Source organism: Crinia signifera, chromosome 3 (assembly GCF_055691185.1).
Source record: "Crinia signifera chromosome 3, ASM5569118v1, whole genome shotgun sequence".
Taxonomy (NCBI): domain Eukaryota; kingdom Metazoa; phylum Chordata; class Amphibia; order Anura; family Myobatrachidae; genus Crinia; species Crinia signifera.
This window is the reverse complement of record NC_139219.1, coordinates 51056372-51076128: the sequence shown is the minus strand read 5'-3', so window position 1 is coordinate 51076128 and position 19757 is coordinate 51056372. Positions and strand designations below refer to the sequence as shown.

At 45.2% G+C, this 19757-nt stretch overlaps 1 protein-coding gene across 2 annotated transcripts in view; it reads left to right on the top strand.

The window, feature by feature from the left end:
• The first annotated feature begins 1142 nt into the window (after window positions 1-1142).
• UGP2 (UDP-glucose pyrophosphorylase 2) overlaps window positions 1143-19757 on the top strand; it is a 96480-nt gene continuing 77865 nt past the window's right edge. The window contains exon 1 of one of the 2 annotated variants that reach the window (XM_083175787.1): window positions 1143-1289. Coding sequence is in view for 1 of the 2 variants with exons in the window: in XM_083175786.1 (XP_083031912.1) it covers window positions 4383-4401 (19 nt within the window). In the remaining variant the exon portion in view is untranslated. Of the gene's footprint in view, window positions 1290-3805; window positions 4402-19757 lie in introns of those variants that run through there. The other variant, XM_083175786.1, reaches the window with a different exon arrangement.

Sequence of the window (19757 nt, the reverse complement as noted above, 5' to 3'; positions counted from 1 at the left end):
GTCATGCTCCACCCTAAGGGCGTGTCTAGTTCCATATATGGAGAGATTGTGGAAAGAGATTGTGAATGTTGCACCTAAGGTGCGTACACACGGGGGGGGGGGGGGGAGATATATTGCTCAGCAATATATTGCTCAGTTTCTCCTTTTCATCAGCGACCAGAGATGGTCGCTGATGAGAAGGAACCTCTGCCGGGGGAGCCACAGAGGTAATCAGCTGGTCGCAGGAGCAAGCTCCTGCGACCAGCGATTAGAACGGGGCTGAAAACGGGAGCGCGCACCCGGCGATTTATTGCCGGGGCACACTCAAATCACTGGCAATATGGTCGCCAGCGACCATATTTAAAGCAATTTCAGCCCCTATCGCCCCCATGTGTACACAGCTCTAGAAGCGTGGGTATGTACTGCTACATCGGAGAGGAATGTTTTAAAATTATTTATATTCAAATTTAGATGAGCCCCAAAGCAGTAAGAAAGAAAGAGCTACTATACTTGGTAAAGTGCTGGGAAATGGTGCTGATGATTCAATGTAAATGTATCTATTTCTTATTCCTGTTTTCCCTAAAAATGTAACAGTGTAATGTGGACTGGTGAAATGAGGGAGATTGCTAGACTAATGAGGGAGAGAGGGAGATTGTTGCTATTTCAGGGAGTCTCCTGCAGAATGCAGGAGGGTAGGCAGCTCTGTCTTATTGCAATATGCAATCCTGGGCGATAAGCCTGCTGCAATCCTGGGCGAGATATCTACTGCGATCCAGTCTACATATAAGCTGCTGACATTTAAGGTTTACAGTTAACCCCTGAAAACACCTGTTTTTGGGGGTTAGCCACAAATATTACAAGATAAAAATGAGCCCATGTGAACAGTTTCTTTCTGTCAACCCCATCTTTCATTTGTCCTTCCTTCCCTACACCACACCAACATTTTAGCGTTTATTCCCGAAGGGAAGTCAGATAATTAAAAGCAATTGACTATTTCTGTTTGTAATTGGATGTCAGTAATCACTATACTGCTTTAAAGAATAGTCATATAGGTTGGTATTGGGTGTATGTAGTCCAATGCAGCGCTGCCTAGCTATCGCGTATAACGCAGCAGCGGCCATTTTGTCGGAGACTTCAAGGACAAGACAGCCCGGATACGAAGCTTCTAGAAAATGGACCGTGTAGTGAAGACACTTTTTTTTTTTAAATATGTTAATCACTGCTGATGAAGACCCGGGAGGGCTGAGTGATGTCAGCGGGTGACGGAAGTATTGTGAGCTCCCTGGCCTGTCCATAGCTGCTGGTATCAGGTGCGTATCAGCGGCTCAGACCTCCCGCTGCATGTGTGGCATGGAGCTACTGCTGACTGCTGAGTACTTGCAATAGGTTAATGTGCTTGCATACATACCAATATGGCCATGCACATGCTAGAACGACACACATCACTGCATGTTCCTATTACAGGGACTCCATGTTGTATGTGCATGCATATGTGCTGTCAGTGAAATCTGTGTACATATATATGTCAGTAATATGTGCGAACAGAGGTACTGGTAAGCACTCGGCGCCTCCTGTGGGGCTGCAAGCTCAAACTTGCCATCTCAGTCACACAGGTCTGCAAGGTTTTCCTAGGACCAGTAGTTCCTCAATAGCATGGGATTAGTAGGCTGCTTACTCCTCCATTACTATATAACTGTCAACAGAGCAGCAGATACATGCTGTGCACTGCACAGGTCTCTGCATGCTGCTAGTGTCCAGCACTGGTCAGCTGCTTTCTCTGCCTCCTGTGTATCTGTATCTGGACAGTGCGGCTGCACCATGTCCTCTATCTGTGCCAAGGTCAGGGTGTGCTTCCTCTGCTGCCAAGTGCTAGGCATCAGACTGAAAGGTCACACAGGCTTTCCTAAAATAAATGAAACCTTCTGCACTTTCACGCATCATACATTACAGGGTGTCCTGCTGCTAAATCCAGCCCCCCCCCCCCCCCCCAGTGGGACTGTTAACTCCTTGTCACTCACACAGACTATTAAAGGTCACCCCACTATATGTTACTGCTTCTTCTACAGCCCCAAGTCCTGTCACTTTATTTTATTATTAGTAACTAGTGTTCCACAGTATTTCTATATCACCAAGCTGACCATTATACTCTGTAGTTGTATATCTGTATGTGCTTAGTATGATCCAGAATTAAGAGGGCAAACATACATGCAGTGGAGCAGTGCTGTGGATCACATTAGATGGCGATTATAATAGGACAGTTAATCTGTGTATGAAGGATGAGCTGATATAATAGGACGGTGCTGTGGATTACAGATCGGATGGCAATATAATATAACTGCTGTGGATGAAGGATTAGATGATATACTAGGACGGTGCTGTGGATGACAGTCTAGATCAGGGGTTCCAAAACTTTTTAGAATTGTATCACCCGATAAAATCAGAATTTTATCGACGGCACCCCTACACCAAAAGTTTATTATGGAGAACTTAAATAAATTGTGTGTATATAACATCTTTAGGTTTATTTATGTAATGAGGGACAGGTTTTGCTTCTGTTTGTACACATTATTTATTGGCAGCCAAATTATTGGTTTTGCCTATTACTTTGACAATAATTAATTTGGATTGGTCCTGGACCAACCAACCCGAGGCACCTCAGGGTGCCACAGCACACAGTTTGGGAACCACTGGATTAGATGGTGATATAATATAACAGTGCTGTGGATCACATTATACGCTGATATAATAGGACAGTGCTGTGAATCACAGATTAGATAGTGATATGTAATAGAACAGTGCTGTGGATAACTTTACATAGCGATATAATAGTACAGTGATGTGCACAGATTAAGGGCCGCATTCACTTCAGCCGGTGAGGAGGTTAAACAGCGGGGATCACCGAAAACAAGGGATCCTCGCCGTTTAACCCCTGCACCAGCCGCTCATCCTATTCAACATGCCGTGGAAATCCTCGCTGTCAGAGGGCGGTGAGGATTCCCCCAAACAGCGAGGCTCACGGCTAATGAAGGGAGCCCGCTGCATTTAGCCGTGAGCCTCGCTGTTTTAGCGGCCGCATACGCCGTTTCCCCCTCGCTCCAAAAACCTAGCGAAGGAGAAACGGCGTGTGCAGGGGGTGCCTTGAATACTGACCCTGCAAGCTGTCACAGCTCACAGAAATCATTGAATATACCCCTAAATGGCAAAATATAATAGGACAGTTCTGTGGATAACTTTACATAGCAATATAATAGGACAGAGCTGCGGATCACAGATTGTGATATATAAAAGGACGGTGCTGTGAGTCACATATTACATGGTGATATATAATAGGACAGTGCTGTGGATCACATTACATGGTGATATGTAATAGGGCAGTGCTGTGGATCACATTACATGGTGATATATAATAGGACAGTGCTGTGGATCACAGAAGAGTAGATGGTGATCGATTAACAGGACAGTTCTGTGGATCACGGTTTAAATGGTGATTATATAATAGTGCTGTGGATCACATTACGTACTAGCCAGGACAGGGGTATGGATCATAGTATAAGATTGCGATATAATAGGTTCTGTGGATATAATTCAGCAGCTGGATGAACCAGGCTGCACAGTGCCTGTGTGTGGCACAGTAATGTCGGTAGTGGGTAACCCTTGGAGAGATACCCGGTCCAGACATGATTGTGCACTGTGCAGGCAGGCAGCAGCAGCAGCGTATATGTGTGTGCTGTGTAGCAGCCTCCCCCGGCATGTGTGCGGCTGCGGTTGGCTGGCAGGCTGGTGGTAGTGGGACGGACCAGCAGGGGGCGTAGCAAGAATGCCGCCTGTGTCACGAATGGAGCGGCTCACAGCAGCAGCGTTGCTGTCCTGTCAGGCGGAGCCGGTCCCCTGTGCGCCTGCATTCCTCCCGCCTGTGTGTGCTGGAGACGTGACCGGGATATAACATTGCTGCTCGGGCACAGGAGGGGAGGGGGCAGGCTACGTGCGCAATTGGGCAGGCCCCCTCTGGTGGGGAGGGAGAGGGCTGTCACATGCCCGGCCCGCCTACCTCCATTGATGAAATGTACATGGCGAGTTCCCTCTATACTGCCTAGTGCATCTACAGACTGTGCACAGGAGGGCACCCGGTGCCAGGAAACTGGCTGACTGACCGCTGTCTCTGACCTTTCCCTGCTCAGGCACCAGCCCATCCGTGCAGGCAGGGGAGCCCCCCTCCCTTCCCCCCACTCTATAGGAATTTGTTTGCACACCTCCTTCTTGGAAGCTAATATTCCTGTCTGCCCCCTGATGCCACTTCCTAATTGCCTGGACCCACACAGAAGTGCCCACAGTCTATAGTGCCCACAGTTTGGGTGACTACAAACCAGCATCTGTACAAAGAGTTACCAACAACAACAGCAAAAATGTCTTCGTATGCAAAAGGTAAGTGGTCCCAAAATACATCCTGTAGCATGCAGGGATTTGTATTTCATTTTCTCGTAATGTCTCTGTGAAATGATTGGAAACACATTGGCAGAGCTAGTAACAGATTGCAAATGATGGGGAAAATAAATAATTCCATGCTGTAAGTCATTTGGGTATGTTGTGCTGTACTTGCACTAGTGTGTGTATAAAATATATATATATATATATATATACATACATACATACATACATACATGCTCACTGAAGCCTAGTGACTGCACAAGGCAAACTGCAAAGGCATGATCCAGGGTATCTCCCCAGCATCAGTGGCTTGACTCTCAGTGCCGGTTTGTTCGTGCTGCTATTCGGCAAAGGATTCCACAGTTGGCTTTATTTTATTAATGCATTTGTGTTTTGTTCTTTGGCCGTTCTCCTCTGTCGTCTACGTGCTTTAATTCTTTCATGCATAGATTGCTAAGTAGCGGGAAGTAGTTCCCAGGAACTGGAGGTCATCAGCTGGAGCAGAAATGACTGCTGCATTGCTGCAACAGTATTCCTGACTACCCATGTATGTTTGCATACAGACAAGATTGCCTGTCAGAATGCTGGTCTATGCTTTCTCTGTAATCACTGACTGCGCAGAATGCACATAGCCCAGGCTGCATATGTTACACTCTGCAGCACAAGCACGTAGTTGCTGTGGAGCGGATGGATGAATTGATATGATACAGGAAACATGGATGTATGTGATGCCTAGTGTTGGGGATACTACCTAATGGTGCACCCTCACACCTATCAGATAATCCAGATTATTGTCAGTTATTTGAATTAATATGAATGACAATGGTCTAGAAGCAAAAGTGTAGTTGCAGGTTTAACCGAACAAACTATTTATTCTACAAATATGGCTTATTCTACAAATACAGCTAGCGCCTGACATTCTATAGTTAACAATGGTCGCAAGTATTGCTTAATTCTCTTTTGGACGCTAGGTCAGAATGCTGTGCTTTGCAGAGATTTATAGTGCACAATCGCATTTCACTTTTGCGCCCCTTTATTTGATGACTTGGTGTTACATTAAGGGATGTATAGTTGTCAGTCAAGGTCAAATACTGCTGTGTGTAAGGGTCACCCACCGTACTGTACTTCAACATGATGTTTCGCAGTGAAATTTGTGTATTATATGGTAAATATGTTCCTACTGTAAAATCCAAGGCTTACTGAGAAACGTAGGTGTTATATGACTGTAATACGAACAGTAGGGAAATACCGTATATACTCGAGTATAAATCGACCCGAATATAAGCCGAGGCACCTAATTTTACAACAAAAAAACTGGGAAAACTTATTGACTCAAGTAGGACCCTCACTCGAGTATAAGCCGAGGGGGGCTTTTTCAGCATAAAAAATGTTCTGAAAAAGTCGGCTTCTACTCGAGTATATATGGTATGTATATTTTCTGACATGGCTGTCTCATATGTGCATTAATTGTCCCATAGAATCATACTGTCACATGATGGTTCAATGTCTTCGCTATAAGAAGTTTATGATTTATAAACAAGCTGCATTTTTCTCTCTGTGCCGGATGTGAGGTTATTAAAGAACGGTGTTTTATACCGAACAACCGGTGACCCATTCTACTCAAGTGAATTGAACGTTCAGGTCTAGAGATGCCCATTAAGCAATAATGCTGTTAATGCTGAAAGTTTTATGAAGTAATCTAGTATTTTGTTACTCAACATAAGCCTCTTAGTGTCCCAAAGCAAAACAGAATGAGGATTACTTATCACAGTCTTTCAAATACAAAACTCTGGAAAATACATTAATAAATCAAGGTTTGCTAGGCAATCCAATTCTCTGTCATCAAGGGTACTCTCTTGGGGGAATCTATATTATGGCCATGCAGTAGAGATGCCTTTATTAATTGTGTTGTGTTGATGAATGCTGGTGCGATTCTGAGTGGAATGTTATCCGGACTCAATTCCGGATGCCCACTGTGGATGAGATGTGAACGTAAGGCTTATGTCAGAATATTCACAATCATATACATGTGTGTGATAACACCACCCACTTTTCTGTCCACAATCATCAGCACTTCTAGTTACCCCGTGTGGGGGTTGGAAGATCCTTTTGAATTTAGGGTCCTGTTGGCATGCACATAACAGAACAGCGAGTAACTGACTCCACACGTACGGCATACCCAGACATAGCCAGGAAACTGTCCTCTTGTGCCCGCTGACAATGTTGCCACATGGAAACCCTTATTTAGCACAATCATAGAAAAGGCTGAGATGTAGACACCTCTGAAATGACCGTCGGCAAGATGCACGGCTTGCAAACAATCGCTAGATCTAGTCCCAAATCAGTTTCAGGCCTTGTCTGTATACGGATGAGGTATGCGTCCTGACTGTCAGTAGTCCGAGAATGGGGCAAGCGCTTGAGAGCCCCTCGCGGGCTCTCTGCACTCGTCACCTGTTGGGATTCCGTGGTCGGAGAAACAACCCTCAGAATCATGACTGTCGGAAACTTATCCGGCAACCCTGTGTACAGTTTGTTTACAGAATCAAGGCTATAGTGCCAAAAATTGGATTTATAGAGTTTTAGGCCATCACAGCAACAGCATTCCTCCTGGAACTCTGCTGGAAGATATGACCTAAAATGAAATGATACAATATAAACGATGAACACATGTAAGGAAAAGCTAGTGAAATCCTATGCGTACAACAGTCACTGGAGTACTGACAAAAGTATAACATTTGTATCCTCGTTCCATACTTTTTTTCATAAGTAATAAACGGATGACGTGGACCTGTAGGTTCTAGCAAAGTGCCACCGCCTACTGTTTTTACCAATTTACCCTTCCCCCGCAGAAGGGATTTGTTTCCTGGACTCACTAATTTGTTCCTGTAATATACAGTCAGCAAGTCCGTACTGTTGGCAGTTTAAAAACACTTGTTGAGCTTGCGATTGGTCCTTCCACAGACAGGCCTGGACTACTGTATGAGAAGAACAGGGGCAGTCTGGAATCCCTTTATCCCTAGTCTTCAGCTATTAGGAATAGCGCTAACATTATACGGTAGATGATAGCACAGCTTTAATAATACTTTGAGGGACTGAAAATGGTGCTGTGTGTCTAGTCAAACAGGCAGTAGTGTTAAAGCTATTCCTCTGGGAATGTGAAGAGGAATTACGGTAGCCATGTGATGGGAGGCCCATCATTGTACAGTGACAAATCCACATAAATGGGGACAGGAAGCTTCAGCCTTGCTCTCAATGCACACTGATTGGTGGATAACCAGTGCCATCCAACAATCGGGATGAAAGGGTTAAAACGGTCAGGGTTGTTTCGTTCTCCAGGACCCCTCCTCAATCTGCCACTTTCAGTAAAGCAGTATTCTACAGCTGCAGTACTCTACTGATACAGAATTGTTGGATCGTCCCTTCATTTTACCGATTCAATGCAAGCCATTTTTATAAACTATACTTTTATGATCAATCCTTAGTCTGTACAAACTGCTGCATACAAAATTAAAAATGGAAAAAAGTGTGTGGTGCGCAAATCAACAGCGGCTGGCACAGGGCGGTCAAGCCCTAAGAAATACAATAGTAAAAAGAAAAGTGCCTGCGCTGGCTGTACCAAATAATTGTATCAGATGTTTCTCAAAAATTAAACAACAATTTATTACAATTTATTAAAAACACTCTAATATATGTAAAAATCACACTAGGCATACAAATGACTAGACACATAGTCCATATTGTGGGGTATATTAATCACTGGGATAGCGATTGTGCATTGGATAGCTGAGATAAATAAGGTTCTGATAGGTTATATTACCATCCTGGTCGGTCTGGAAGGTGTTTGTTTTTCCAGATATGGGATCACAATCCTGGATGTGCCTTTTTAGGCAAGGGCTTGATCTCTCCCCTCAGTAGACTGTGTCCTTTGGAAACTGGGATTTTTAGGGATCATGCAGATATCCCAATTGCTGGAACTCCAGATCTTTCCAGGGAGGACGTCTGTGGGTGGTAAACGGCTGTGTCCCCCTCTTGAGGTGTGCACTGGTATAAGGTTCAGTGGAAATTTCCATGGCAATCGCATGGCAACCACAGTCCCATGACATGATATATTGAGAATAGCACTTTGCAACCCCCCTTTGCCATAATTGAGTCAATTTACTAAGATCTGAGTTCTATTGACGTAACAGTCACATTATATCTATTATCTTCTAGAACAGTGTTTTGCAAACTCGGTCCTTTAGGATGCCACACAGTCCACGTTTTCCAGGTCACCTGACTGGTGCACTGAGGGGTAGATTTATTAAGCTCGGTGATAAAGTGTCTGAGTTTATCACCGGCCAATCAGCTCCTACATGTCATTTTTAAACTAAGCCTGTAACTTTACAGTCAGGAGCTGATTGGCCGGTGATAAAAACCAGACACTTTATCACTTCACCGAGCTTAATAAATCTGCCCCTCAGTTCTCACTAACACATTGTAAAAGATCCACAGGTGGAGATAATTTTTTTCACTTGATTCTGTGAAGAGACCTGCAAAACATTCCCAGTGTGGGGTCCTGAGGACCGACTTTGAGAACCTGTGTTCTAGAAGGTGCTAACTAAATAAGAAATAGAACCTTATGTATGGGCAACATCCCATCTTTTAATAACTCCCATCATAGTAAATGTACTCCCATGTATCCATTGAGAGGCGAAGTACATACATGTAAGTTTTGTGTGAGCTTTGTATAATTGGGTTGAATAACTTAGGGAGTTTTTTTGGGTAGTTCTGGAATTTGGGGAATATTTAACGTGATCACTTGTTACTATTCTTAACTGGTTCTCCAACCAGTCCACTTCTGTCAGCTCTCGTACACATGACAGGAGACAGTTCGCTGGAGCAGTGTTTATGATTAGTAATGAGCGATAAGAATGTCACTCATTGTTAAAGGTGGTGAGTTTCGAAGCAACGCTTGAAGGTTTGGTGTCTAGGGCAGTGGTTCCCAAACTGTGTGCCTAGGCACCCTGGAGTGCCTCAGGACACTTGCAGGGGTGCCTTGAGTTGGTGGTTTAAGACCAATTCAAATTATTTATGGCAAAACCAGTGCTAGTGGCCGTCAATCATAACATATGTGGACAAAAAGAAGCAAATCCTGTCCCACACCATAAGGATAATGTATAAATAAAAAATTGACTCAATTTAATATTCGTTTCTGAATTTTTCAATAAGAAACATTTGGTCTAGGGGTGCCTTGAAAAAAATGTTGATGCTCAAGGGTGCCGTGATTTAAAAAAGTATGGGAACCCCTGGTCTAGGGGAGAGGAAATCCACAGAGTGGGTGCAGACTGAGCGAAGTTCTGTAACCAGGATATCTTTTGAAGATTATATTGAAGATGAAATTGATTTAATTTTTTCATCCACTGTTGCATTGTTTTCATTTATGCTGAAATTACCGTATATACTCGAGTATAAGCCGAGGCACCTAACTTTACAACAAAAAAACTGTGAAAACTTATTGACTCAAGTGGGACCCTCACTCGAGTATAAGCCAAGGGGGGCTTTTTCAGCATAAAAAATGTTCTGAAAAAGTAGGCTTATACTCGAGTATATATGGTGAGTCATTTTTGATGAATGCAATAAAAACATTAGTGTTCATCAGTTTGCCATTATTTTCGTTATAATAGTGATTACATTTGGATATATTAAATTACTAATTAATAGGACCATGGTTTTCCCATATCTGGTTGCCAGATTTTTCTTTATAACAAACCTTAAGAGAAGCAGATGTGGAAGACTTGAACTTTTTCTTTTACGCATTCCTGGAAATGGTAGTGTTCATTCTAGCACCCTGCGTCTTTCAGAACACATGCAGTTCCTCTTCCCTGCCTGGGAGTCGCTCTCTGCTGTGGTTCTTCTAGCACAGGTCTGGTCTGCATACCGGACAACAGCAAAGTGACACATCCAGGCAGAGAAGAGTTACTGCACTGGATTTACAAGATGCAGGGTGCTAGAATTAACACTAGAATTGTTTGTCAGAATGGCTATCCGGATGGTTTACAATGTCTAGGTGGTTAGACATAAGGTCGACTTTGAGAAAAGATTGACACATGATCAGGTCACATGATATTTTTACATTTTTTTTTGGGGGGGGGGACGACTTTTTCATGCTTTACCATCAACGTGGACTTCAATTTGGAACCATATGAGTGCAGAAGTGTCCGAAAGCACAGTGAGCAAAGCAGTACACTAATTGGGGTCCACGTGCACAAGTGTCAACACCCAAAAAAACCATGAAAATGGTGTCGTCATTTTGTGCATGTTGACCTTGACATTGTCTGTGCGCTATATCACACCAGTCAGAATGTACAAGGCAGAAGTCTGTATTGGGACCTAAACATCGGGAATGTGCTGTGAGAGTTCTCTGAGTGTTACTAGATCTCTCAGGATGCTTCGCACACAGCGCTGCATAGCGATATGCCACTGAGCGATCCCCACTGAGAACACACACGCACACACGCGCACACACACACACACACACACACACACACACACACACACACACACACACACACACACACACTGATGTTGGGTCATTTTCTGAGCCATCTAGTTAAATTTAAGTAATTTATCTGAAAATGGCCTGAAATGTGTGAGTGTAGAGGGCCCTACATACGCAGAGATGTGTGCCAGAGATACATAACGGGAGATTCAGCACAAGAGATTTCACTCTTGTGGCTCATACAGAGAGATTTGTGTCAGAGATTCAAATTGGGAGCTTCAGCACGGAAGATCTCAAATCTGTCACTACTGTCATTGCCATCAGACTGCACTGTGTATATATACACACACACATATATATATATATGTTACACACACACACACACACACACACACACACACACACACACACACACACACACACACACACATATATATATACACATATATATACACATATATATATATATATATATATATATATATTTATTGGTGGAGATATGAAATGGATGTTATATATAATGAAAAGATAGTACGCTGGTGGCATAGTGTTGCTGCACAGGGCTAAATAATTAAGCCCTGAGACAGATATTCACCCCCCAAACATTGGTGGCACAGTGGAAAAAAAATATATACTTACCTACTTCGGAGTCCAGCATCACGGCCTCTCTGTCCCGCGGCGTCATCAGGAGGGGCGGCGGTCTCCGGCGGTGGTCTCCGGCGGTGCCTGATGTCATCGGCGGAGGCGGTGCGTCCTCTCAGGTGCAGCGGCGGTGTCATGCGGGCGGCGTTCAGCGGGGCTTCAGTCGCTCAGAACAGCCCTGCTCATCTGCCCGCAGCCACACATGCGGGAGATGAGCAGGAGCTTTCTCAGCGACTGCTCTGTATTGTACAACCCGTCCGTTCTGAATCTTGGGTAGATTCAGAACGGCGGGTGCGTGCATGTAAATCGCTGTGTGGGCTATATACACAGCGATTTACATGCATTTTCAGGCATTTTCTGAGTGATTTAGTAAAATCGCTCAGAAAATGCCTGAAAATTGTGCTGTGTGTGGGGGCCTTTAGGCCCCATGGAAGATTTGTCACTTGCCACAATCTGTTCATAATTGCAGTGTCAATCTAATTAGGCACAGATTACCTGAAAAAGACGTTTATAGACTCAGACAATGAACACAAATGTAATCAATTCAATCTGGCATGAGACACAGGATAACTTTGCGTGCAATCTGCTTCCACAGAGGGAATAATTTATCTGCTAACGCAGAGAAGTAGATCACAGCACTTTTAGGAATGGCAAGTGCACATTTAAGGTTGTTTGGAAAGGTGGATCTGTTCCTCTATTCTAAATTCTGCAAAGAACCAGAAAGCCAATATTTTTGGCTCCTGTCCCGGGACACGATGGCTTTCGCCCAGGACAGAGTACCCGTTGACGCACACTACTTGAATGCTACCATTCCCCAGGTGGTGTTTTATTTTCTGTATACTCATAAATGATCGTTTTACCGGCGCCAGTTATATTTCCTGGAAACATTTTGTGCCAGTGAGTTTTCCCTTTGACATTTATTTTATTGAAGTAACAAACACATTTGATAGTTTTGCATATTCTGTTTCATTTGGCAGGAAAGTTCGGTACTCTTTACCTAGAAGGGCGCCCATCGCGGGCATTGAATGCACTAAAAAATCGGGTGCGATGCGACCGACGCGATGCCCGCGATTTCCCATAGGGAACAATGTTAAATGTCTCAATTTACCCGATTTTCCTGTTCAGTGCCTCAATTGACCCGATTTTTCCATAGGAAACAATGTTAAATGGCCCACAGAGGCCAAATAGGCACCCTGAAGTGTGTAATGGCCCCCACAATTGTAAACGCCACCCCACAATCAACGTGAACCCGAAGCGTGGCGAGCGCAGCGGTACGCGTCCTACGACCTTTTCATACCCCCACTATCCACGTCGGCGTGGAGTTGAGAATAGAATAGTGTGGCGAGCCCGAAGCGTGGCGAGCGCACGCGGATACCTGTGAAGCCCGCGAAGGGACGCGTTTACCTGTGAAGGTATCCGCGTCCCCTCGCGGGGCTCGCCACGCTTCGGGCTCGGTGGCACACTATTCTATTCTCAACTCCACGCCGACGTGGATAGTGGGGGTATGAAAAGGTCGTAGGGCGCGTACCGCTGCGCTCGCCACGCTTCGGGTTCACGTTGATCGTGGGGTGGCGTTAACAATTGTGGGGGCCATTTCACACTTCAGGGTGGCTATTTGGCCTCTGTGGGCCATTTAACATTGTTTCCTATGGAAAAATCGGGTCAATTGAGGCATTGAACAGGAAAATCGGGTCAATTGAGACATTTAACATTGTTCCCTATGGGAAATCGCGGGCATCGCGTCGGTCGAATCACACCCGATTTTTTTAGTGCATTCAATGCCCGCGATGGCCACGATTTTTTTACCTGCGATGACCACGATCAAAATCGTGGGCACCGTGCTAGGTAAAGAGTACCAAAAGTTCTTATCTTTGATTAGATTGGTGACCAATTTTTTCCCTTCTTGCAGAAAGGCAACTGCTTTATTCATCTTATTTCTTCATTTTTCACTTGTCCTGGTCATTTTTATTGCGGTCACCGATTTAAAAGAACTTTTCAGTGTTTGTACAGTAATCTGCATATGGTCTTGATTGTAGAAGACTCCTCTGCGCTGATGTCCGGGGAGTGATTCATGGAAACTACTTCCACAAAAATGTTTCTGAGAATTCGATCACTGAGAGTCTGCTCTCATCTAGTATTTGTAACCTGAATTCTGAAGAACTGGTTTTGTATGTTTTGATTTAAAATCATTCCAGTCCTTTTTAATTTTTACCTCTTCAGCACTGTTGAGGCTGGAGAGGCTGTACCTCTGGAAAATGAGGACTGATAAAATGTATCTTGACTAGGGGTACTAAATATGTGACCTTCAGCTGCTTTGGAACCACACATCCCATCATGCCCCAGCACAGTGTTGGCATTCTGTAATTGGAAAATTGTGGCATGCTGGGGTGTGTAGTTCCAGAGTAGCTGGATGTTGAATATTGCAGTTCTAGATTACCTCTAACCTGCCTCTTTAATAAATAAGCTAGTATATTTGGTCAAGTCTCGTGGTGGCCTGTCTCTGTCCCTAAAACCATCCCACTATACTCCCTCTTGGCCCTTATTCTGGTTCACTCGCAAAGGCAATTTCCTTCTCAAATGGACAAAACCATGTGCACTGCAGGTGGGGCAGATGTAACTTGTGCAGAGATATTTAGATTGGTTACTTTGTTTCTGTGCAGGGTAAATACTGGCTGCTTTATTTCTCTACCGTCCAATGGGGATAGAGATCCTCCGCAGGAGCGACAGGCACATTAAAGCTTTCAGTGTGGGTGGACTGGCTCCTCCCCTCTATCTCCCTCCACTAGTCAGTTTAGAAAAATGTGCCTCAGGAGAGGCAGTGCTTTCTGGATGCTCCAGACTTTTTCTTCAAATTTTATTTAGTTTATTATTTTGGGGCGCTGCTTTGACCAGGCAGCTGTCTTACTTCGAGGGTGTCAACCCCCCCTCATCACACTGGCATAGGGTGATGCCGCTGGACCACCAGGGATGCCCAGGGCGTTTTTAAGCATTTTATGTGAAAAGCGCTTCTTATGCCAGTTTAAATATACTGGAAGCACCAGCTCCGTGTAAAGGGGGCGGGGCTTCACTCAGAGCGGGACCAGGCTCTGCTGGGCACGCCCTGTCTCTGCTTCCTGCTTCTTCACGCATCCAGAGGTCGCCATTACAGCTCCTCAGCGGCGTGGTGGATTTGATCCTTTGCAGCAGAGACAGCAAGTTATAACAGCGCAGCAGCGTTGCTTGGCTATGTTAATTACACTGTGTATGACATATCACTGTGTGTTTTGTGCGTTACCAGCTCACTCAAATCCGTGAGTTAAGGTTTAGGGTGTACTGGTCTCCTCATATTGCTCTGAGTCTACCCCACTGGCTAGTTAACCACTTGTACACACACCATAGTCTCTAATACAGTAGATGCCCTGACTTGGACGTGGGATTTTCAGCTGGTGTATCTGTTCCCACCGCTCCCGTTGCTGGCACCGGTGCTAAAGAGGATCCGACACCAGAGAGTAAAAGCCGTTCTAGTGGCTCCAGACTGGCCTCGAAGGGCCTGGTATGGGGACATTCAGGCCATGCAGGTAGAAGACCCGTGGCGTCTTCCTCTAAGAAAAGATCTTCTCCTCCAGGGACCGTTTGTCTTTCAGGACTTACCGCGGCTGCGTTTAACGGCCTGGAGGTTGAGCGGCAGATATTAGGCCTCAAGGGACTACATTCCTCTGTAATTACAACCATGACGCGTGCCAGAAAACCGGTCACGGCTTCTCACTACCATGTGATATGGAAGAAGTACATAGCCTGGTGTGAGAAAAATGCTTTGCCACCAGCAGTATTTCGTCTTAACACTCTGTTAAGATTCCTTCAAGCCTGCTTGGACTTGGGCCTCCGGTTGCGGTCCTTAAAGGTACAGATCTCGGCTCTGTCAGTATTTTTTCAGAAGAAACTGGCGCTGTTGCCGGAGGTCCACACCTTCCTGCAAGGGGTGCTGAGGATTCAGCCTCCCTTTGTACCACCCACCGCGCCTTGGGACTTGGATGTGGTCCTCCCCTTCCTTAAGTCCTCTTGGTTCGTTCCGTTGGAACAATCGGAGTTGAAACATCTTACTTGGAAGACTGTTGTCCTGCTGGCCTTAGCCTCAGCCAGGCGGGTGTCTGAGCTTGGGGCATTGTCTTGTAAAAGCCCTTACCTGGTATTCCATGAGGATCGGGCAGAGCTCAGGACCAGGCCGCAGTTTCTGCCAAAGGTTGTGTCCGCATTCCATCTGAACCAGCCTATTGTGGTTCCTTCCAGTGCGGTACATCCTGATATACCTCTCTCTTTGGATGTGGTACATACCCTCAAGGCGTATGTTAAACGTACGGCTAGAATCCGGAAGTCTGATAGTTTGTTTGTATTGTATGATGCGCAAAAGAAGGGCTCTCCTGCATCTACAAGGACCATAGCCCGGTGGATTCGATGCACGATACAACAGTCCTATGCATCGGCTGGGTTGTCCCTTCCTCCAGTGTTGAAGGCCCATTCCACAAGGTTTGTTGGGACTTCTTGGGCGGCTGCCCTAGGAATTTCGGCTCTGCAGCTGTGCAGGGCCGCAACTTGGTCAGGGAGTAACACGTTTGTCAAGTTTTACAGATTTGACACTCTGGCCAGGGAGGATTCCCAGTTCGGACAAGCGGTTCTACAGCAGACTCCGCACGTTTCCGCCTGTTCTGGTAGCTTTGGGACCTCCCCATAGTATAACCCAGTATCCCATTGGACGGTAGAGAAAATAGGATTTTGGGTACCTACCGGTAAATCCTTTTCTCGTAGTCCATATGGTCCTTATTGTCATATATTGACCTTCTTCAAGGATTATGGTGAACTCAGAAGTTGTTATGATTCACCTCTTTGTTATTTTATGTTTATTATTTTGGTTTGGGTGTGCTGTGAGAATCTCACCACGTTATTGTTCACATAGCTCTCCTTCGGCACAGTTTTTCATTAACTGACTAGTGGAGGGAGATAGAGGGGAGGAGCCAGTGCACCCACACTAAAAGCTTTAATGTGCCTGTCTCTCCTGCGGAGGATCTCTATCCCCATAGTATAACCCAGTATCCCATATGGACTACGAGAAAAGGATTTACCGGTAGGTACCCAAAATCCTATTTTTTACACTGCAATATAGATCTCACTTTAAAGTAAAACCCCACCCAAATCAAATTCTCCCTGCACAAGTTACATCTGCCCCACCTGCAGTGCACGTGGTTTTGTCCATTTGAGAAGGAATTTGCCTTTGTGAGTGAACCAGAATAAGGGCCTTTGTGTATGGAACTTGGATGGAGATTTATCATACCTTCTAAAGATGAGTTTGCTTAATTTTTTTTTTTTTTTTTATATATATAAATTTCTCACTTAATGCAGTTATTCTCCTTTATGCATATTTATATTCATCTGTTCTGACACACTGCTCCTAACTACACTGATAAGCCATAACATTAAGGGGCAGATTTTATAACCAGTGATATTTCCATCACTTGTTATAAACATCAAATGGTGCTCCAGTCAATCAGCTGCTAAAGGTAAGTGCAAACGCCTGCAATCCCCACAGCTGCTGATATCGGCCTTACATGGCCCTTGTTAACAATCATCTGTGTAGGCACAGATGGAGGAAGTCATAAATGACCCATATAGCACACATTGGTAGTTGGGTGCAGCATACACATGGTGCGATAAAATGAGAGATATTGCAGCATTTCATTTGGCATCAGGTGGGACAGCTTAGTGCGTTTGCGTTGTTTACCTGGAGAAGAGGTGACACCAGGATTCACTATGAAAAGAAGGCAAATGGGACAAGGCAGTGTTCTGCTGGGAAACCTTGGATCTTGCCATTCAATCAGATGAAATGGTGTAGATAGAACATGGGTCTTCAAACTGCGGCCCTCCAGATGTTGTGAAACTACAAATCCCAGCATGCCTTGCCACAGTTTTAACACTCCCTTATAGCAAAACTGTGGCAAGGCATGCTGGGATTTGTAGTTTCACAACATCTGGAGGGCTGCAATTTGAAAACCCATGAGTTAGAAAATAATAGTCCCAATTTTACTTACGCCACACAGTTGTACAATCGCTGTACACTGCACATAATGCCTCTGATTCATATTACACCACACAACAACTAGTTCCACCTACCATTACAGGTGTTGAAACTCCATTACACTCCGCAGCACCTCGCACCCTTAGCCTCTGCCTAACTTTTTTTGGGATGCGGTCACTGAGTCGACAAGCATTAGGTTGACATGACTGAAGGTCAACATGGGTTAGGCCGACAGTCAAAAGGTCAACATAGGATTTTTTTTATGTGATGACAAGCGATATTTCATGCCTTACTATCCACTAGGGCAGGGGTGGCCAACCGGTCAGAGGTAAAGAGCCGAAAAATATCGGTAGTCAAGCTAAAGAGCCGACATCATGCGCGCGCCGAAGGCGCATGCGCCAAAAAAAGGCGCGTAGTCTATTTTGACCCCTTGGGTGGGTGTGATACAAATATGCCTCCAATAGTGCAGTGCCATATATACATATGCCCCCCAATAGTGCCAGATACACATATGCCCCCCACACGGTGCCAGGTATGCCCCTACGGTGCCACAAACTGCTATGCCCCCACAGTGCCACAAACTGCTATGCCCCCACAGTGCAAATTTCCCAGCAGCAGCACTCACCGTTGCTGCTGCCGGGCGGGGAGAGCACAGTCTGGCATCCCCCTGCAGTCCTGTGATGTCTCCGAGGGGAGGAGAGCACAGCACACCGCTCGTCTCCTTCCCCTCACTTCCCTGTGACTGGGCCGTCTACCAATCAAAGCTCGCTGGCCGGCTCTTTATTGGCTGCTGGCCCGCGAGCTCTAATTGGCAGACGGCCCAGTCACAAGGATGCACAGTAAGGGGTAGCAGAGATGCGCGATGCACACTCTCCTCCCCTCAGAAGGAGAAGGGATTCAGGGGGGACTGGGACGGACGGTGGGTGGCGGGCAGCAGGAGCCACACTTTACAAGAGGGAGAGCCGCATGAGGCTCAAGAGCCACGGGTTGGCCACCACTGCACTAGGGCGTGGTGGGAGAATAAAATAGTGCGGCGAGCATAGAGAGGCACTGTACCCAAAGCATGGCGAGCAAACGTGGTGCACATTTTTAGTGTCCATGTCAACTGTGTCAACATCTGGGACAAAAAATTTACAACATTTTGACAGTCGACCTAACCCCATGTCGATCTTCATGCATGTCGACCTATTTGTTGTCTGTCCAATGATCCATAGCCCTATTTTCTGCATGTTTTATCATGTCCCTTTCTGTAACATTAATTGCTCATTGTAAATAATATATCTGGAATATGTGCACATATTCAAATTGATTGTGTTCTCTGTCATGGTTATATTGTGTTTTTTGTGTGACCTTTGTACTCGGGCCATGTGTGTACGCAAGGAGCGTTAGAACATTTGAAGCTGATAACCTCGTTCAAATACTCCTCCAACTCTCCCGCAAATCGATCTGATAATGGCTCCATCTGATAGTGTGTAGCCAGCTTAATGTAACCCAAAATAGCAGTCATGTAACAACTGCCTTATGAACTCTGCTGGTTCTCTCCAGAAGAAAGCTGGGTACATAATATAAAATACTGGGCTAATCAGCCGATAATTGTACGTTCGGCCTGCTTATTGTACAGTATATATGTCAGAGAGTTAGCTGGCAATCAGAGTAAAAGGCTTCTGATTGCGGTTGGATTGGGACATCACATCAGATGAGCTGAACACCCAATCAGGGCGATCCCGTTCAAAAGATCAAATGAAAACACATGAATCCAATAACCGCTACCTTGGATCGGAAAGTTTATGGGATCATTGGCACCTAAAAAGGCGGGGCTAAAGATGCAAATCACACCATTTAGCCCCCTCTCGAAGACCTGGGATTTGCGGTACTGGGGGGTGGGGCTTGATGATGTCTACATCAGGCCCTGCCCCCGAAGTGCTGCTAAAATTAGGCAACCCTGAATTATGTACGATCTCCCTGATATTATGTCACGCTCTTACTTTTGGTTAATGCATTGTATGTTTTTGCTGTGGGCTGCGTCAATACGTTTCTCTCTTTTAAAGGCTTCAAATATATCAGATATTGAAAACTTAAAGGTATTTCATTCCTGTATAATTTCCCACACACCTTCTTGAAGCACACGGCTGTGAATACATGCCCCGTGCGGTAAAATGTCATTGCTTTACAATGGCAACAAATGAG